The sequence below is a fragment of the Astatotilapia calliptera genome, chromosome 23, assembly GCF_900246225.1.
Source record: "Astatotilapia calliptera chromosome 23, fAstCal1.2, whole genome shotgun sequence".
In the NCBI taxonomy this organism is placed as follows: domain Eukaryota; kingdom Metazoa; phylum Chordata; class Actinopteri; order Cichliformes; family Cichlidae; genus Astatotilapia; species Astatotilapia calliptera.
In genome coordinates this window covers 19,070,151-19,091,760 of record NC_039323.1, presented here as the reverse complement: position 1 = coordinate 19,091,760, position 21,610 = coordinate 19,070,151, and the positions used below count along the sequence as shown (strand labels likewise).

The following is a 21,610-nucleotide window of genomic DNA, read 5'->3' as shown; positions in this document are numbered from 1 at the left end:
CTACATCAGAAAATCAAAAGGATTGACATCATCTGGTCAAATACACACATAACTAATGCACAACTCAATACTCAACAAACCACACACAAGCAAAACATCACAACAGCTTTGTCTCTCTAACCAGATTCTGATCAGGCTGCCCCTCATCTTTAAGTCCTCCTAATAGTGGTACTTATGTACGACACAATCCTGGTAACAGTGACGGAAATCCTGTGACCCCACCTGCAGTATCAGATATGCCCAGACAGCAACTCTGGCGATTTTCATCCATTTTTATGGAAACAACCTGCCAAACAAATTCCAAAGGGCAGCGGCAGTTTTATCACAAATCCCGGTTATAGTGTTATGATTGACTTTTGAGGTGTCAGAGGTCACAGCCTGGCCCAAACACTGTAAGCAACATGGGGTGGTAAATGAGAAGATAAACTATAAGCAACTCAAAAAGATGTTTACTTATCAGGAAATATCTGATGTGTGAAAACTATATGGCTGCGTGGCAGTGTGCACAAAGAACAAAAGGATGAGCATGCTGTTGCAGAAGTCAGTCTCAGCACAGCATGATGAAGGATGTCTCGGGTCCTAAAATGTGTCACAGTGGGAGATGAAGCCATTATGAAGGATGCACAGTTGTACCCTTTAGAAGTCTTTTTACCTTCTCAATGTGGAAGAACAGAGGAATGAAAAGTCTTTAAACAGCTACTGCATAAACAGATCACCTGATGTCACAATGCTTCATGTTATGAATTCTGTTTAAAGCGGCTGTAAATATGAAACACGTCCTGTCACACCTGAGCTCGTAAAATACAGCAAACAAAACTGTCCATGCTGTAGTTAACAATCCTCCCTCTTTATTTCGCTTCCTCCGCCTCCTCCACTCAGAGCTCTGGTGGGAGGGACTAAGAGGATTCGCGATCTTTGCTGAGTTTTGTGAGTAGGCTTCCGGGACGAGGCTCGTTGTAATGACTGAATCCTCGCAGCTGGAAGCTTTTTAAAGACAGGTGAGTAGCTGAGATCAGAGGTGTGATTATAGTGTTAAGTGGCCGTTTTTGTGCGTCCACAATATGATATATTATTACTGTTACTCATTGCGTCATGTTCCGAAGGAGGATAAACATCTTTGTAATGTTTTCTAGTGTCTCAGTCTGCAGTTTTAGCAGTCTCAATGACATTTTCTGGGTGTCACGTGTTTTTCTGTGACCTGCCCCGCGGTGCGTGGGCTCCGTTTGGCTTGTTTCGTGTTTTCAGTGTCTACAGACGTCTCTCTCTCTGCTTGTTTCTGGGCAGCTGTTCAGTTTCGGTTGCTCACCGGAAATGTTTGTGAACGGACTGGACAGGTGAGTCTGCGCAGCCGCAGGTGAAGGTGTCCGAGTTCTCCGAAACAAAACACACCTGTTAAATGCACCGAGTGTCTCACGCCCACATCCGCTGATCTGTTTTCACTGAGGTGGGCGGGGAAACCCCGTGACGGCCCGCGGGGAAAACACACCGGGTTTATCCAGGATGATGAAATTCTGAACGTTTGCCTCCTGCTTCCTATAAATACAAGAGAAGAGCCCTTTGTTGTCATTTTACATGTAGAACGAAAGTGTAGATGCGCCACACCAACTGTGCAAGATTATAAAACTACTAGTAGACAGTGGGAATAAATGGAAATCAGGAGAGAAATATAGTTATTAAATTAAGAGAAATGTATCGAAAAAATAAGAAAGGCGAACTTTGGAAAACAAAATAGTTGCAAAGTGCCTTGAGAAAGTGCAAAGAAAAGACACGAAAAGTCCGTGTGTGAGTGGCCTGAGTGATGAAGGTTATAACTCAGTTACATTTACTGACACTAATTCCATTAAAAACATGATTAAAAATATTAAACTGCACACAGAGCAACAAGATAAGCTGAGCAAAGTTAACACACTGATGCTCAGCTGCATCAAATTTTATGGAAACTTTTATAGATGTAAGGATTTAAAATGTATCCAGAAAGTCTCTCATTAGATGTTTTTGGTTGATTTAAAGTCTGTGATGTTGCTGTAGTGGCCGCTTTTCAAAAATCCAAGTACTGATCAAAAGTCTGTATACACAAACGTCCTACTGATTTTAAAGCTGAGGTGGCCACAGCACAGCTGGATTCTGTCAAACCAGCAACAAAACCTAACATAAAGTCAGTCAGCTTGAAACCAGATTCATTTTGTGTTAAAACAATAATTTTACTATAAAATCAGCTTCATGCTTCCTTTTAATATTCCGTGATTCATGACTGAACCTGAGGGTTCTTTTTAGGAAATTATGAGGAGAGCTTGGGTGAAATAACGTGGAGAACACATGAGCTCTCATGCAACATGTGTGTAATAGATATATAACAGCTGGTTATCTGGTTCAGACTAACATCCTGCAGTTTCCTGTTACCATCACCATCAGTGACATCTATGGCAGTAATGAGCTGAATATTTCTGAATGAAAAGCATTATGAACGCTGCAGCTTATATACGTCTGTGACATGGAGACAGTCGTATTAGTGCGTTCATGACATTTTGTTTTTTGTCACCATCATTTCTCAGAATGATGACCTGCAGGTCCACGAGGAGCCACCATGAGTCCGCCCATTGTGTTTGACAGACAACCTTCTGAAAACATGATGTAAGTCAGCATTATGCATTTCTGTATAATGAACGGTAACTTGTTTTTAACTCCACACAGAATCATTTACAGAAGACTTCACTGATGTGTATGTGGTCCTACAGTAGAAACATTGCTTTATTTTGTATGTTTCAGTGTTCATAAAGCATTTTCCTTTCAGAGCTGTTTTTCCTTGTTCCACTCCAGACTGTAACTGATGATTATTTCATCGTGGATTTATAATTGATCTGCTGATTCCTTGTTTGCTTGAATAAAAACTATCACAAAGTGCTGTCTTCAGATGATAATTAAGATCAAGATCAAATCCAGTGCAGTAGAAGTAACTCAGAGCTGCAATGAAGCACTACTCGCTGAACTAGTTACTTAGTTACTTCTATCTTTTATGTATTTTCTTGTCAACTACTTGACAGACAATCAGACAATGATGGTTGCCGTCTTTCCAGTTATCTTCTGGTCTCTTCCAGGGTTTACCAGAGGTCAGTTTCTCTTGAAGCAGATTCTGGAGTCAGCTGTTTGTCTTTGAAGAGTAATGAGTCAAAGGCCGAACCTCTCCCTTTTAAAGAAGGCCTTTGCTGTGCTGAGCACAGGCAAGCTATTTCTAACATTCACGTTTTAGCTCAAGACATCCTGATCAGCTTTACTGTTTCTTAAGTGTTGATTTCTTGACTAATGATAGTTAATACGATACAGGAAGCTCAGTAAAGCATCACGGGTAATGCTCCATGGTTGTCTTCTAACAGGATCCATCACAGATCATCAGAGGCTGAGTCTAAACTCAGCTGTTTGTCCTTGAAGAGCAACGAGTCAAAGTCTGACCCTCTGCTGTTTAAACCAGGAGTCTGCTGTCCTGATCCCAGTCTGAGGTGAGGTCTTCAAACTGCTTCAGTTCTGACCTGCAGACACAGTAAAATACATTTAACCTCCTAAGACCCGAACTCTTCCACGGCATGCATTTTTAATTTCTCTTTGATAGTTGGGCATATTGGAGCCCGATGAACGTAAATACAAAGAATTATCAGATCTTTTTTTTTTTTAACCTTATTTTTGTTTTTAAGAAAAATAAGAGCTACATATGAGGATATTCGTTTAAAATTTTGATAGAACAGTAGAAGTATAATGTCCTCGTAAATGGATATCAGGCCCTTGTAGAGCAAAATTGAGTATTTTGGTCTAAATAACCCAAAATGTGATGTCCACATATGTGGACGCCAGGTAACAGTGTAGTTATAAAGTGTATGTTTATCAAATTAAGAAACAATACCTTACTTTTTATATAATGTGTAACAGTTTATAGTAGCCTATGAATAATTCTAAATGTATAGTTATTTAGAATGAAGTCAAAAGCTGTTTTACCGTTTACAATAAAAACATGAATGTTATACACAAGTTTATTATATTTTACTAAAATAAAATAAAAATAAATAAAACTAGGCATGAAAAAAATATTTTATTTAACTAAGACAACAATAAAAACTAGACTTTTGAAAAATTGTTTAAAACTAAAATAAAATTAAATATATATAAAGAAATATCCTTAGTTTTAGTGTCTATTAGTGTGGTTGAAAAAAACATTACTAAAACTTGCCTGATGGCATGGATGGATATGTTTATCGAGACTCTAGATATCTGAGTAAACTGCTTTTAAAACGTTTTTATTTTTTTAACACCTGTACTGATTTTTGGTCATTTTCCCTCTGATGTGTGTCCTCCTTACAAGACTGATTAAAAAGACTGAAACACTGAAATCAATAAGACCTCAAATACAACTAAACTTTTACAAGAATAAAAACTTAACTTAAACAAAAACTAGTCTGGAAAACTAACTGAAACTGTACTTAATTATAAACAAAAAATTAAATAAAAAAACTATAATAAAAAACTATAATAAATATATTAACTACAAGCGTTAAATTTAATCATTTACATTTCCAACAGGAAAATAAATTATGATGTAATTTTTTCTGTCTTATTTGACTCTTAACTCTAAACATAATGACTATGGTGGGGAAACACGGAAAACACTAACACTTAGTTGAGACAAAGATCGGGAAGCAGTGTTTCAGCTAGAATAATAGTTAAAAACAAGAAAAACAGGAACCAAAAGCCTCGGCCCATGGTGTAATGTTAATTTTTATTTGTCATTAGTTGGTATAATAAAGAAATAATAATTTTGTTATCAAATTTTCTGGCAGCTCAGAGACTTAGTGTTCTTTACCTTTAGACCCATGATGCATACAATACCAATAAATAGAGAGTAAATTGTTGTATTTTACCCAAGTTGTTGTAAGTTGCGGTATTTTTTTCTAAATCCAGTCACACTAGTAAGTAAAAGTGAAAGTAGCCAGATTAAAAACTATATTAACCAGTGAGAGAGCTGGGACACAAAGGTTAACAGTGTATTACATCGGGGTCACTCCATCTTCTCTCTTATACATGCTTTAAAACACTAAACGTCACAGATGGACACTATGCAAGATAAGATAAGTCTTTATTGTCGTTGCACAGTCATACTTAGTACAATAGTACAACGAAATGCAGAACCCAGGCTGTGGAACTCTCTACCCCCGGATTTAAGAAACACTGGTTCTCTCCCTCAGTTTGAATCTCAACTCAAAATCTATCTGTTCAAGTCTGCATATTCACTGTAAACATATTGTTTATTTTATCTTTTTTTATTGTTCTTCATTTTGTTCTACTATGTGTTTTAGTCTATTGTTAAGTGTCCTTGTGTGTCTTGAGAGGAGCTTTTAAATTAAATTTTTTATTATTATTATTTTTATGCATTATAGTGAACTGTTAACAGTTACTAAACAATATTATTAATCCACTCTCTCTTAGCAGTCTACATTCATTTAAATGTATGAATTCAGTGTATAAATATTATAAATAAGTGCTTACATATTCAAGGTTTTTTAATAAGATAATGTAAGTTTGTAACTGAGAATTGATAAAAACGTATTTAAGTGTGAGAAAGTAAAAGGCGTTTTAAGGACTAGCTGAAATTACTGAACTCCCATAAGGTTGATTCTCTTCATCTGGACGTAGCGTTTTCAGTGGCAGAAAAGTTTCATTACTCAGCCGAGTGACTTCTTCAGTCGTTGGATGAGTGATGAAACGTCTCTCTCACTGAAAATGCTACGTCCAGATGAACAGACTCAACTTTTTGGGATTTACTTACCAGGAGTGACTGTACATGCATCAAGATTCTTCCTAAACTACTAAAAATTAAATAAGTTTTTATCACCATTCATTTTTTCATGTATTTTTCTTTTTTAACAATGCAATTTTAATAAACTTTTTTTATGAAAGTAACAAGGGATTATACTTTCACATTAAATGTAGTAAGGTCTTTAGTTATTTCACATAAGTTTAAATTAAACGTGAAATTGTACATTTCATTTTTGGAACATTCTGGTCTGCATAAATGTAACAATTGTAAGTTGTTTGGGTGCAAACACTTGTAAAAACCCAACTAGTAATTGTTCCTTTTAAACATGGACTTTAGAGTCTAAATTTATAAAGCCCCACTGCACATTTGCTTAAGTGAAGTCAAAGTTTGCTACATGTTTATTTCATGTTCAGTTCATAATTATGACTTCAGGGATCCTTACATTGTGTCTGTCTCTAATTCTTCTTCTTCTTTTTTTTTTAATTTATATTTTTTTTTATTAAGGTTCAAAAGCAGGCATTCACAGTATGTACATCATGTAAGCATACTTCTTGCTTAGGTTATCTGCCTTAGATACCGAAATAGTATTTTAATTTACATCCGAGTCATAAAGAGAAAATATTTACAACTATAGAAGCAATTGAAACAATCACATAATCCGAAATAAGAAAACAAACAAAACCAACAAACCTACAAACAAAACAAAAAAACAACAACAAAAAAAAAACAAAAAAACAAACAAAACGGATGTGTTGGTAGGGGCTGATCCTATAAATATATACTCTCATACATCACAGTTATTGGTTTGTAAAAATAAAATCTGGCCTATGAGGCGTGATATATTTGACCCAGTTTTCCCAGTATGATGTAAATTTCTCCAGCTTGTGGTTAACAGAAGCTGTTATCTTTTCCATGTTATAGATTTCCATTGTGATTTCCATCCATGTACTTATGTTTGGGCTCTCCGGGGATAAACATTTTCTGGTGATACTCTTTTTACAGGCCACCAGTAGAACATTTACTAAATGTTTATCATATTTAGGCCATTCCTGAGGTATATATCCAAAGAACATAGTCTTACTCTCGAGGGGTATTTCGCATTTAAAGATATCCTGTAAGGCATTATGTATTTCTCTCCAATAATCCCTCAAGATAGAGCAGTCCCAAAAAATGTGGTAGTGATTTGCACTTTGATTTCCACAGTTCCTCCAACAAGCAGGGGAGTTATCATCATAATGAGACTTCTGAGAAGGTGTTATAAAATATCTAATTATGCACTTCCAACCGAATTCCCTCCACTTTTGTGAGCTGGTACACATCCACTGATACCTCCATATTGCCGTCCATTCTTCCTCTAATATTTTTATCCCTCCTTCCTTCTCCCATTTTGTTCTAATATATGAAGTCGAATGTGGTTTCAAATCCATTAGACCCTTATACAGACATACAATTCTATCAATAGTTTCTGAGTTATAGCTTTTTATAAACAATTCCATCGAGCGTGTGTTTATCATTGTTACATTTCTCATCTTCGTGTCAGCATAGTGCCTTAACTGCAAATATCGATAGAAGTCTTGTTTTTCTAATGAAAATGTCTTTCTAAGCGTGTCAAAGCTGAACAATTTTCCATCTTTCATTATACTACGCAGGGCTGTTATGCCCTTACCTGTCCAGTCCTTGAATCTAGAATCCAATTCATTAGGCTTGAACTCTGAGTCGTAAGCACACCATTTAAGAACTGTAATATTGGTCTCGAGTTTATATTCCTTTATAATAGTTTTCCATGTTTTAAGGGTCCTTTTCACCCACAGGTTATCAATGTTTTTTATATAGGTTTGTAGATTATTGTCAGCTAGAATTGCCTGAATAGGAATAGACAGCATTTGTTCCTCAATGGTTTTCCATTGGGCAGTGTATGATGGGTTACACCAGCATATTATTGCTCTCATCTGCGCTGCAAAGTAGTAGTATCTGAGGTCAGGGAGGCCCCATCCTCCCTTTTGCTTAGCCAGCTGTAGAGTTTTGAGGCGAAGCCTTGGTCTTTTACGTTGCCATATATATCTAGATAACATTTTGTCCCACTCATTAAATTGACTTTGGTTAATCTCTATTGGTAGGGTTTGAAATAGATACAAAAATCTTGGCAATACATTCATTTTAATAGAATCAGTTCTTGAATTAAAGCTAAAGAAAGGAATTAAGTTCCATCTTACTATATCTTCCTTTATTTTTTTGTATAAGGGTAGGTAATTCTGTTCAAATAATTTTGTAAGATCTTTCGGTAAATTTATGCCTAAATATTTAAAAGACTCCGTTTGCCATACCAGGGGATAACTACATTTTATTTCTTCTGGTGGGCTATAATTATATAAGAGTAGCTGGGCTTTACCTATATTAATTTTGTAGCCTGATAATTGGCCGTATTGTTCAAATGATTGCATCAGTTTAGGTAAAGAATATGTTGGGTGTCCAAGGTAGACCAAAATGTCATCCGCATAGCAAGCCAGTTTATATTGCGTCCCTTTAATAAAAATTCCCTTAATGTCTTCGTTTTGCCTAATGAATTGAGCTAGTGGTTCCAAGTATAATGCGAAAAGTAACGGTGACCATGCACAGCCCTGTCTAGTGCCCCTTTTTAGGGTAAAACTGTTAGATAGGCATCCATTAATTTTAATCCTGGCTGTAGGATTGTCATATAGTGCTTGTATAGTTTTAATAATCGTATCATGAAAGCCAAATTTATATAATACCCTGTAAAGGAACTTCCAGTTGACGGAATCAAAGGCTTTTTCAGCGTCTACACTCATCACAATTGCTTTGATTTTATGTTTTTGTATATGGTCCATAATATGTAATGTCTTTCGTATATTGTCCTGTGTTTGGCGTTGATGTATGAAACCCGTTTGGTCGTTACATATCAATGTTGGTAGGAACTCTTCTAGCCGTTTGGCCATGATAGATGTGAAAAGTTTATAGTCTAAGAAGGGAGATTGGCCTGAAAGATCCACATTCCATTTTTATCTTTGCCTTCTTTTGGTATAACTGAGATAATTGCCTCCTTCCAGCTGGGGGGCATTTGTGCCTTTTTCAAAACCCAATTCAATGTAGGCAATAAAACAGGTATCAGTTCCTTTTTAAATTCTTTATACCACTCTGCCGTGTAACCATCTGGTCCTGGTGATTTACTTAATTTAAGCCTATTAATTGCAGCTTTTAATTCTTCTTCAGTTATGTTCATTATCATTGTTTGATTTTGTTCTTCATCTAAAGTGGGTAAGTCTAGAGGGTTCAGGAAGCTATCAATCTGAGCTTCAGTCCCGCCAGGGGCTTCCGAGTATAGGGTTTTATAGAATCTTTCAAAGGCTTCCTGTATTTCATTTAATTTATTTTTTATCACTTTTGTACTTGGGTCCTTAATTTTATAAATTGTATTTTCCGCTGTCTTTTTTTTCAATTTCCACACCAATATTTTGGTAGATTTAATGCCACTTTCATAGTGTCTCTGTTTCAAAAACATTAAATCTTTCTTGATTTCTTGTGTGGCTAGATTGTTAATTTCATTCCTAATGTTTTTGATTTCCCTTAATATATCCTGTGCTGAGTCCCTTTTATGTCTTCTTTCTAGTTCCTTTAGTCTCTTATTCAACTCCTCTAGTTTTCTATTCTTATCTTTTTTCCTAAATGAAGTTATTGCTATAATTTTCCCTCTTAGTACCGCCTTCAAAGTATCCCATAGTATGGGAGGTGGTACTTCTCCGGTATCGTTGAACTCTAAGAAGAGACTAATTTCTGATTTAATTTGTGCCTTAAAAGGCGAATCATTCAATAGACTTGAGTTCAATTTCCATGTATTATTTTTTAACCGTAGGTTAAAATCAATGGATAAGTATATTGGTGCATGGTCACTTATATCTATCGTCCCAATTCCACAAGTATGTATTTTATCCTTATCTTTACCAAATGTTATAAAATAATCTATCCTTGTATAAAGAGAGTGTGGAGCAGAGTAGTAAGTATAGTCCCTTCTATTAGGAAAAAGGTCTCGCCATATGTCAATTAATCCTACCTCCTCAAAAAGTGCATTCACTTTGATATATGGTGATTTCCTATCATACGTTTTCCTGCTAGACGAGTCTAATTTTGGCTGTAGGTGTATATTTAAATCCCCTCCACAAATCAAAAGGCCTTCTGTTTCTGTTACCATAATATTAATGATCCTTTGGAAGAAACTAATATCACTCTCTGGCGGAGCATAAACATTTAAAAGGGTGATCAAATTCCCATCTATTTTTCCTTTTACTAGAATAAATCTACCCTCTTTATCACCCATTTCAGATACTTTTTCAAAGTTTAATTTACTTGAAATAAGGATTGCAACTCCTCCTATGTCCTGATTTGTATGAAGAAAAAAACAAATTAGTAAAACCCATTCTCTTTAATTTTACGTGCTCTTTATCTGTCAAGTGGGTATCCTGTAAGTAGACTATATGGGCTTGTTCTGCTTTCACTTTAGTTAAGATTTTAGTACGTTTAATTGGATTTAACAGCCCATTAACATTGAAAGATAGAAATTTTACTTTATCACTAGCCATATGTAATCAACATATGTCCATGGAACAAATAAAATGAAACTTATCAGATCTACTCCCTAAACAAACAAAGATATCAAACATAGGTAACAAGTAGAAAAAAAAACTGTGGTTCCAAGGCTGGGGTCTCTAATAAGTGACCCTGGGTAGAGCTAGAAAAAGCGTCTAGCTGTGAGGGAAAGCCTCTCCCATATATGGGCTGAGGGCCCCCACCATGGCACTTGAGGCGAAAGAAAACAAAGTCGTTGTTCATTACACAGAAAGTGTGTCTTTATGCATCCCTCGCTTATATCTATATAATCTCATCCAATTGGGGTAGAGATATACACACAAACATTCTCCCAATCCTCTGCTGTATCATCCATGTGCTCTCTGGCAAACTTCAGACGGGCCTGGACATGCACTGGCTTCAGCAGCGGAACACGTCTGGCACTGCGGGATTTGATTCCCTGCCGTTGTAGTGTGTTACTGATGGTGACCTTTGTTACTTTGGTCCCAGCTCTCTGCAGGTCATTCACCAGGTCCCGTGTGGTTCTGGGATCTTTGCTCACCGTTCTCATGATCATTTTGACCCCACGGGATGAGATCTTGCGTGGAGCCCCAGATCGAGGGAGATTATCAGTGGTCTTGTATGTCTTCCATTTTCTGATGATTGCTCCCACAGTTGATTTTTTCACACCAAGCTGCTTGCCTATTGTAGATTCACTCTTCCCAGTCTGGTGCAGGTCTACAATACTTTTCCTGGTGTCCTTCGAAAGCTCTTTGGTCTTGGCCATGGCGGAGTTTGGAGTCTGACTGTTTGAGGCTGTGGACAGGTGTCTTTTATACAGATGATGAGTTCAAACAGGTGCCATTCATACAGGTAACGAGTTGGGGACAGAAAAGCTTCTTACAGAAGACGTTACAGGTCTGTGAGAGCCAGAGATTTTCCTTGTTTGAGGTGACCAAATACTTATTTTCCACCCTAATTTACGAATAAATTCTTTACAAATCCTACCATGTGAATTCATGGATTTTTTTTTCACATTCTGTCTCTCACAGTTGAAGTGTACCTCTGGTGCAAATTACTGACCTCTGTCATCATTTTAAGTGGGGGAACTTGCACAATCGGTGGCTGACTAAATACTTTTTTGCCCCACTGTATCCTTAAATTTTCTCGTCGGGATCTTCCTTCATAGTTGTTAAGGTTCAAAATATTGGGGATGGACACCAGAGGAAAAACCCACAATAACAACACTGGTCCGGTCGGGTTGAGTCAAACGATGATTTAATGATCACACACGTGGGAGATGGACACTGTATGCAGACAGTCTCAGATCTCGTCTCAAAAAACACATCACCATAGTTTCATGAAATCAGGGTATTAGAACGCCCCTTCATGCGTAGTGACAGGTGTAATACAATCAATGTTGACAATTTTATTTAACACAAAGAATAACATTGTCTCCTTCCCGAGGGCAGACGCTGACTGCCCCCGTCTCCTGGAACCGTCTGTACCCTGCTAAGACACAACATGGCAGCTACAAGGACTCTTTCATTTGTTAAGACCATCAGTGTGTATTGCTCTAAATCAAGTATATAATATTAAATGAATATTGCTGGATCAGCTACTTCTACTTAAAACATATTAAAACATGACTAAGCACAAAATCACCAAGAATAACATCTTATAAGTGCTGTGTAAGCGCGTGCGGCCTTCCAAGCTCAAAGCCTTTGCCCTCCATAGATCAGCCAGACTCGCGCTGGCTGTAGCTTTAACCTTTAATTAACTTGAGCACAACTCTAAAATAAGCAACAAACTGCAATGTGTATGGAATGATCAGGGTTACATCTGCAATGGAAAATCATGTTATTATTCTGGTACCTGCAAGGAAAAAGATCAAACTGAAATTATAGCCATCACTGTAAATGCAAAAGATAATGTAAGGTCAAAAACTTCAATTTATGCTTAATGCAAAGCTGGTTATATACTTCTAATGAACTAATAATGCCATATTAAAATATTAAATGATAATGAGAAAAACATCCCCTCCTTATTTTACAATTCCCTCTGTTGACCTCTGGAGAATCCAGAGGTCACAAACAGTTGTGTCCCTCCTTGGCCTACACATTCAGTTCTACATGCATCATTGGCATCATGGACATTGGAGTAGTGACTCCAGGGTCCACTGCCCTCACAGACATACTTTTGAACATTCTTCTGGCACAAGGGATGAGACAACAACAAATAACCATAATACCCACCACAACAGACAAAGAAAACATGACCGAAGCGATAACCCCCTTCCACCGTCCGAACACTGAGGTCAGCCAGCCTTCTAACGGATTACCAACACCTGAGTGATCATGCATAGTTTCAGAAAGGCTCTTTAGGCCCTCCAGAGCCTTGGTTACCGACCCATCTGGAGCAGTATTGTTTGGAATAAAGGTGCAACACTGATCGGCAAACATAGAACACACGCCCCCTTTTTCCGCTAACAACATGTCAAGGGCCATTCTATTCTGCACTCCCATTAACGAGGTCGGACCCACCTGCTCCGCCAACCCCTCCATGCCGTCTCTGGTCAGGTTAGAGAGCCTCAGCACATTGTAATGAACATAATTAATCCTATCTACATTCTTGTTTGGAGTCACTGGAAAGAAAGCAGAAATTATTGGAATATTTTCAAACCCGGCTGCTATTTGATCAACAAGTTTAAATTCATTTGGAACCCCCCTGGGCACTCCAATGGAGTCGATCCAGGTGGGGGAATTCATTCTAGGGTCATAAACATTTGTGTCATGTATTCCTCTCTTCCTCAAAATGTGTCTTTTGCGCCTGGCTGCCAAAGTGCGTGTATTGTGTGAGGGAATTGATTTTACCTTATTTCCGATTAGCATAAGTGGCGCTCCTAGTCTCACCATCGCGCACGTCCCCACGCTCCCAAGAGGAACACGAACCAGTAGAGTCCTGTGCCCGCAATAGTAATACAGCCCGCTCCTAGCCCAAGTCCCAATTAGGGTGGCTGCATCACTCACATTGTTGGTGGTCCTCCCAATCTGGGTGACCGAACACCAACTGGGGTCAATTTCCCCCAACCGATATTTAACTTTATCTGTGGAAAACTTAAAGCACGTATAATTATCTTTCCGGGGCATAAACGGCCCTACTTGCGTGAGCTTGCCAATAGGGGGAAATAGACTGGACAACACAGTGAAGTTCCCCGTATTCACAGCTCCTCCTCTGATTTTTTCACACCAAGCTGCTTGCCTATTGTAGATTCACTCTTCCCAGTCTGGTGCAGGTCTACAATACTTTTCCTGGTGTCCTTCGAAAGCTCTTTGGTCTTGGCCATGGCGGAGTTTGGAGTCTGACTGTTTGAGGCTGTGGACAGGTGTCTTTTATACAGATGATGAGTTCAAACAGGTGCCATTCATACAGGTAACGAGTGGGGGACAGAAAAGCTTCTTACAGAAGACGTTACAGGTCTGTGAGAGCCAGAGATTTTCCTTGTTTGAGGTGACCAAATACTTATTTTCCACCCTAATTTACGAATAAATTCTTTACAAATCCTACCATGTGAATTCATGGATTTTTTTTTCACATTCTGTCTCTCACAGTTGAAGTGTACCTCTGGTGCAAATTACTGACCTCTGTCATCATTTTAAGTGGGGGAACTTGCACAATCGGTGGCTGACTAAATACTTTTTTGCCCCACTGTATCCTTAAATTTTCTCGTCGGGATCTTCCTTCATAGTCAAGTAACTTATTTTCTTGTTGATCCATGACTTTTATCATCTTATTCAGCGTCTGTTCCAAATTTTGAACACGGTCTTCCACTTTTTCAATTCGTACCTCTGCCTCCGTTATTTTTTGATTAACGCTGATAATCTCTGATTTAATACCAGTTAATTGTTCTTTTATGTCTTTTCGGAAGTCCCGAATCTCCTCCAAGATTTTTGTCAAACTTACGTCGGCACTTGAGGGAGCTGGGTTAGCATTAGCTTCGCCTTCTTGTCCCTTCGTAAGAGAGCTGCTCCTCGAATTTTCTGCATCTGCAGTTTCTGCGGCGGTGGTTTCTTTGTTTGCACACGTCTTCCCCATTCTTGCCCCTCTCATCTGTTCGAGTATTATTTGTAGGTCTAGTATTTGATGGTCTGAAGGGACGAAATAACTATTTTCACGAGGGAGCTATTACTTTAGGCCGCCATTCAGGATGGTGACGTCACCGGAACTCAAGCCAACTTCGAGAAATAAAATCCCTGTCTCTAATTCTTGATGATTTCTTCACAGCGTGGACCAGCAGACCTCAGGAGCTCCTAAAGGCCGGTCTGCCCACGATCATCAAACACACCTGGACTCCATATTTATGGTCTGTACATGCACAACAGTTATTCTGGCATCTATACGGTTCAGTCATTTCTATGCTGCACTTGTAGTCCAGCACATTGTTAGTGTTTACAACATGAATCTGATTGGCTTGATGATTTCAGTTTGATTGGATATTCACAGAGTATTGTGTTCTAGATGCTGGAGGACAACATCATCGCTTTTGTGAAGAGTGAGCTGAAAAAGATACAGAAGGTTCTGAGTCCAGATTACCCACAATGCTTAGAGAATCAAAGAGAGGTTGATGAGTTGTTGGAGGGTGAGGATGAAGAGGAGAGGAAGAGAAGTAGAGAAGCATTTCTGAAGATCACACTGCACTTCCTGAGGAGAATGAAGAAGGAGAGGCTCGCTGACTGTTTGCAGTGCAGTAAGAATATTTCTCTAAAGGCTTAAACAGAGACTTGCTCAGCATAAATAATTTATAACTAGTTTATGCTACCTTTGCTAGATTTCCACCAAATGCTGTACATATTTGATCAGTTACTATGGACCTGTGCTTTGTCTGCTTTCTGTTTCTGACCGTCTCTGGCTTTGGGCTCCCTCCTCCCAGCATCAAGCTTCGCTTTTGGCTGGTTTTAGCCTAAGTAGATTCGATTTTCAAATGTACCTCACCATCCAAGCAAGCTAATAACACCAACAGACTTCTTTAAAGTAGAATTACGTTTTTTTTTGTTTTTGTTTTTGTTTTTACAAATGGTACATTGGCACCATTTGTAAAAAATAAAATGGTGCCAATGTACTTAAATGAAGTCACATGCTTCATTTATGCCAAGCTTTTGGTTTTTTTGTAATGAAAGGCTGATTTTATTTGCACTTCAACAAGAATCAAAATGACAATTATTCTGCGTCAGCCAAGAGTAAAACACTTTTGTGTGTCAGTATTATGATGTAAATTCTCTTTAAGTACAGGGTGTTCTTTGTTCTTTCAGAATCTCCTTCCATGTGCCAACAGAATCTCAAATCTACTCTGAAAAAGAAGTTCCAGTGTGTGTTTGAGGGGATCGCTAAAGCAGGAAATCCAACCCTTTTGAATCAGATCTACACAGAGCTCTACATCACAGAGGGGGGGACTGCAGAGGTCAATGAAGAACATGAGGTCAGACAGATTGAAAAAAATTCCAGAAATCCAGACAGACCAGAAGCAACAATTAGACAAGAAGATATTTTTAAAGGCTTGCCTGGAAAAGAGGAACCAAAAATAGTGCTGACAAAAGGAGTGGCTGGCATTGGGAAAACAGTGTTAACACAGAAGTTCATTCTGGACTGGGCTGAAGGCAAAGCCAACCAGGACATCCAGTTCATATTTCCATTCACTTTTAGAGAGCTGAATGTGCTGAAAGAGGAAAAGTTCAGCTTGGTGGAACTTGTTCATCACTTCTTTACTGAAACCAAAGAAGCAGGAATCTGCAGCTTTGAAGACTTCCAGGTTGTGTTCATCTTTGATGGTCTGGATGAGTGTCGACTTCCTCTGGACTTCCACAACACTGAGCTCATAACTGACCCTAGAAAGTCCACCTCAGTGGAAGTGCTGCTGACAAACCTTATAAGAGGGAAACTGCTTCCTTCTGTTCACCTCTGGATAACCACACGACCTGCAGCAGCCAATCAGATTCCTTCTGACTGTGTTAACATTCTGACAGAGGTCAGAGGGTTCACTGACCCTCAAAAGGAACAGTACTTCAAGAAGAGGTTCTCAGATGACAAGCTATCTGATAAAGTTCTCTCACATATGAAGACATCACGAAGTATTCACATCATGTGCCACATCCCAGTCTTCTGCTGGATCACTGCTACAGTTCTGGAGGATGTGCTAAAAACCAGAGAGGGAGGAGAGCTTCCCAAGAACTTGACTGAGATGTACATTCACTTCCTGGTGGTTCAGACAAAACTGAGCAACATTAAGTATAATCAATATAGTAAATTTGAACCAGATAAACACTGGAGTCCAGAGAGCAGGAAGATGATTGAGTCTCTGGGAAAACTGGCTTTTAATGAGCTGCAGAAAGACAACCTGATCTTCTATGAATCAGACCTGACAGAGTGTGGCATTGATATTAAAGAAGCCTCAGTGTACTCAGGAGTGTTCACACAGCTCTTTAGAGAGGAGAGAGGACTGTACCAAGACAAGGTGTTCTGCTTCATCCATCTGAGTGTTCAGGAGTTTCTGGCTGCTCTTCATGTCCATCTGACCTTTATTAAGTCTGGTATCAATCTGATGGAAGAACAACAATCAACTTTTCAAAGAGAAAACCTTTTTTACCAGTGTAGTGTGGATAAGGCTCTAGAGAGTCCAAATGGGCACCTGGACTTGTTTCTTCGATTCCTTTTCGGTCTGTCACTGCAGAGCAATCAGATTCTCCTTCGAGGTCTGCTGACACAACCAGGAAGTGGCTCACCGACCAAAGAGGAAACTGTCCAGTACATCAAGATAAAGATCGAGGAAATCCCTTGTCCAGAGAAAAGCATCAACCTGTTCCACTGTCTGAATGAACTGAATGATCGTTCTCTAGTGGAAGAGATCCAAAAGTCCCTGAGATCAGGAAGTCTCTCCACAGATAAACTATCTTCTGCTCAGTGGTCAGCTCTGGTCTTCATCTTACTGTCATCAGAAGAAGATCTAGATGTGTTTGACCTGAAGAAATACTCTGCTTCTGAGGTTGCACTTCTGAGGCTGCTACCAGTGGTCACGGCCTCTAAGAAAGCTCTGTAAGTGGGTACAGATATTGGTTTGGGTATTTTGGTTCATGTGATAGTTGTTAAAACCAGATTTTTTTTTCTCCTTTTCTTTTAAATATGTGTTTATTTATTCTCCTATGTTTTTCCAGACTGAGTGGCTGTAACCTTACAGAACGAAGTTGTGACGCTCTGTCCACAATTCTCAGCTCTCCATCCTGTAGACTCAGAGAGCTGGACTTGAGTAACAATGACCTGCAGGACAAAGGAGTCAAGGCACTATCCAGAGGTCTGGAAAGTCCACATTGCGCCCTGGAAACTCTTAGGTCAGTTCAATATCTTCTGTTTTACTGAGTTGCTTTAAAAATGAACATTTATGTATTTACTTTTTTTCATTGTCATTGCACCTCATATTTGTTTTCCAAAATCTCAATTTAAGAAAATGTACTTGGTTTAGTCATATGCATTATGACATTTAAAAAAAAAACAAGAAAAAGAAAAAGAAACAAAAAAGTGTGTGTGTATTTCTCTTTATTGTACAGCTGGGTGACGATTGTTTGATCAGAGAAGGTAATTTGGGGTTTAGTGTCAAAGGTGACTAGGTCACCCAGTATTTGTCCACAGTGATTCTGGAGCATCTGAAAGTCTGCTAGTGATGGGAAATGCTCTTTTCAGTTTGAATACACTGTTTGGGTTTGTCCATCAGCAGATTCAGAGGTAAGCCAAATGGGTGTGGATAATATGTAATATAATATAGAATAACCTCAATCTGCAACAGTTGCTGCACAGACAATGGAGCTCTTTCTCTAAGATTCACAGATTGCAGTATTGTTTCATTTTTGTATTATTTAAATTTTATTTTATTTCACTTTGCAGCTTGTTCTTTTCACTCTATAAGTTTTTCCCTTACTGGGATATTTTAAATCGCTTTTATTTAATTGTGTTATTCTACTTCATTTATGGCCTTTTTAAATAGATTTTGTTTAATGCATTGGCTCCTGTGACACCCTTTTCCAACTCCCTGGATAAAAGAAGTATAATATATCTTATCTCATAAAATTTAATATATCCTAGTTAATGGTAGTTTTGCGTTTGCAGGTTGACAGGCTGCATGATCACGCATGAAGGGTGTATTGCTCTGGCCTCAGCTCTGAACTCCAACCCCTCCTCCCATCTGAGAGAGGTCGACCTGTCCTACAATCACCCTGGAGACACAGGAGTGAAACTTTTGGCTGCTGAGTTGAATGATCCACACTGGAGAATAGAAAATCTCAGGTCAGCAATCACCCTGATTAAAAACATGAAAAAGTCCTCCTCCGCATCTACATGCAAACTTAACTAGGATTAGGATTTTCAGTAGTTCTGTGATATGCAAAGATTTCTTTTGCAGACTATTTGCTCTTAGTTGTGTTTACCAAAGGGATACTTCACAAATATTACAACAATCTTTCTATATTTGGTGTTTTGCTTTATTTAACTTTATCTGCATCTTAGTGTTTAGAAGTATTTGCGACGTAACAAAGGAAGATAATAATTTCTCCTCCCATATCTTGCAGAGCTGACCCAGTTGGAATCGAGTGGTTAAAATCAAGTCTGAGGAAGTGTAAGTGCTTTTTTTGTTTTTTCTAATGTACTATGTTTATACTTCCCCTGTTGAGCTCTCTCCCCCACTTTCAATGAGTCATAGTTTTTCTTTTGAATTACTTTCTCTTATTCATCATGATATAGCATTTTGTGCATTCTTGCGTAGTAAATGTTACTGTATAATGGTAAATGGCCTGTATTTGTATAGCGCTTTACTAGTCCCAATCAGACGAGGCTGCTGGACACTGGCGCCAGGGGGCCCTCTGACCACCACCAGTAGGCAATGGGTGAAGTGTTTTGCCCAAGGACACAACGACCGAGACTGTCTGACCCAGGGCTCAAACCGGCAACCTTCCGATCACAAGGCGAACTCCCAGCTCTTGAGCCACGATCGCCCCTCTGCTTTAATGCAACATTAAAACAAACATTTTATATATTGTATTATTTGTGCTTCATCAACCACATCAGGGCTGAATGTTAAGTCCCGTTCTTTTAATTCATACATGGAGGGGATGGATCGCAAACCTTTTTAATTTAGAGTTTTGATCTTGAACGTCTTGATTCTTTTCAAACCATTTGCAGTTTTCGGTACTGCATATGTTGAGCTTGTTTCCCTTAAGTATTTTCTCATGTCATATCAAATATGAGTCCACCGACATGTCCTCAAACGTCCCCAGTGGCAGGCTACAACACACTGGAGGAGGTAGTTTTACCCCAGATGGAAACATCACTTACTAAAAAAATAGACTTAGCCAAAAATCAACTTAATGCAGTTTAAATATAGATATACATGAAAAACAGGAAACTTTAGACAATATTAACCAAAGATTTTTATGCTCTTTTTGGTAGATTTCTGTGAATTCACGCTGGACCCAAACACAGCTCACAAATTCCTCAAATTATCCGAAAGCAACAAAAAAGTGACAGACCTGAGAAAGGAGCACCCGTATCCTGACCACCCAGAGAGATTTGATTACTGGCCTCAGGTGCTGTGTGAAAATGGTGTGACTGGTCGCTGTTACTGGGAGGTTGAGTGGGTTGGAAAGGTTTATATTGCAGTAAGCTACAGAGGGATCGGAAGGAACGGAGACATTGATGCCTCAAAATTTGGAGGCAATGAGCAGTCCTGGTGTCTGACCTGCACTGATGGAGGGTATAGCGCCTGGCACAACAACAGCGGGACTCCCATTACAGTAACGTCATTATCTAATGTTTCTCACAGAGTAGCAGTGTATGTGGACTGTCCTGCTGGCACTCTGTCCTTCTACAGAGTCTCCTCTGACACTCTGATCCACCTCCACACCTTCAACACCACTTTCACTGAAACTCTTTATCCTGGGTTTGGTTATGGGGTGAAGTTGAACTCATCAGCCTTTCTGTGCACACTGTAGACCAGAAGCATGGACAGAAAACTCACTGGTTCCATTAATACTGTTTAACCTTAAAACTGATGAAGATTGTGAAATATGATTTTGGAATGAAAACTGACAGAACCAAGTTTGAACAAAAACCCAGAGTGAGATGAGTGTCACTGAACTTTTCATTTCACTTTTATTTATATAGTGCCAAATCACAACAACAGCTGCCTATATTATATATTTATATTGTAATGTAAAGACATTATAATAATAAGGGTCTTTTAGACTTTAAAATCTTGGAAAAGGTCAACTTTCAAACCAGGTACTGTACACTGCTCTGTTTATGTTTGTTGTGTTTACCTTCATTTTGTATTTATTTTAATTTAATTAGTTTTAATGCTGTAAGAAAATAATTTCACAATTCTGGGCTAAAGACTATTTTGTCTTTATGAAATTTGTTTATACACTGTTAATACATATAGTTTTATTTGTCTCTCATCTTGTTTGTTTGTTTATTATACTGCCTTTTTTTATTTTGCAGTAGTAATAGTAACAGTAGTAGATGATAGTAGTAGCATAACAGTGCCTAATGTTTGGGGTAAGTAACAGTAGCATCTGTAATGGAATATAAAGAGATTTAAATCTATAGGCTACAGCAAAAGTGTTTTTGTTGATGTTTTTAAACAGTTCACCAGAACATGTGGTCTTCATGTTTGAAACTCTGTATGTTAATGAACATACTGATGCTGTGTAATGTAGGTAAACAAGGGTTTTGCTCTTTTTTTTCTGTGTGAGGCTACAGGTTCTTCTTAAAATCTGCCACAGTCGTATTAACAGTTGCATTTCAATATGGTCTGCATAGCTCTGATGGGGGAGTGAACTATATGAAAATCACTCTGTGTGCACTGCTGAGAAAAGAATCCCTTTTGTGAAGAGTTGCAGGACAGAGACAAAGTTTTAGCACTACACTCACATCTTTGAGTCGTACACCCATCCCATTTATATTTTTCTGACCTTTCCCCCTGAATCCAGGTAAACACTCAAACCATCACAAATCCCAGTGTTAAATTTACTGCATGCCACAAATATTATTATTAATGTAAAATGTGAAATACATTATAGGTCTGCCATAAAAAGACTTGCTGTGACCATGCCTCTCAGTCACAAAAATGACACTACACCACTTGAAAATTCCAGCCGTAGTTTTTTAATGCCTGAACATGTTTGTTTCTCTGGT

The 21,610-nt window shown here is 38.4% G+C and overlaps 1 protein-coding gene across 2 annotated transcripts; it reads left to right on the top strand.

The window, feature by feature from the left end:
- Positions 1–905: 905 nt before the first annotated feature.
- LOC113015512 (protein NLRC3-like) lies at positions 906–21,154 on the top strand. 2 transcript variants are annotated; one of them, XM_026157501.1, is made up of 11 exons: positions 906–998; positions 2,553–2,631; positions 3,096–3,218; positions 3,372–3,494; positions 14,663–14,741; positions 14,897–15,125; positions 15,688–17,464; positions 17,584–17,757; positions 18,530–18,706; positions 18,988–19,034; positions 19,865–21,154. In XM_026157501.1, the coding sequence occupies exons 2-11, from the start codon at positions 2,585–2,587 to the stop codon at positions 20,404–20,406; spliced, it is 3,318 nt and encodes a 1,105-aa protein (XP_026013286.1). In that variant the 5' UTR covers positions 906–998; positions 2,553–2,584; the 3' UTR covers positions 20,407–21,154. The 2 variants fall into 2 exon arrangements, with proteins under 2 accessions (XP_026013286.1, XP_026013287.1); XM_026157502.1 differs by lacking the exon at positions 906–998 and having other exon boundaries at positions 1,008–2,631.
- The last annotated feature ends 456 nt before the right edge of the window (positions 21,155–21,610 follow it).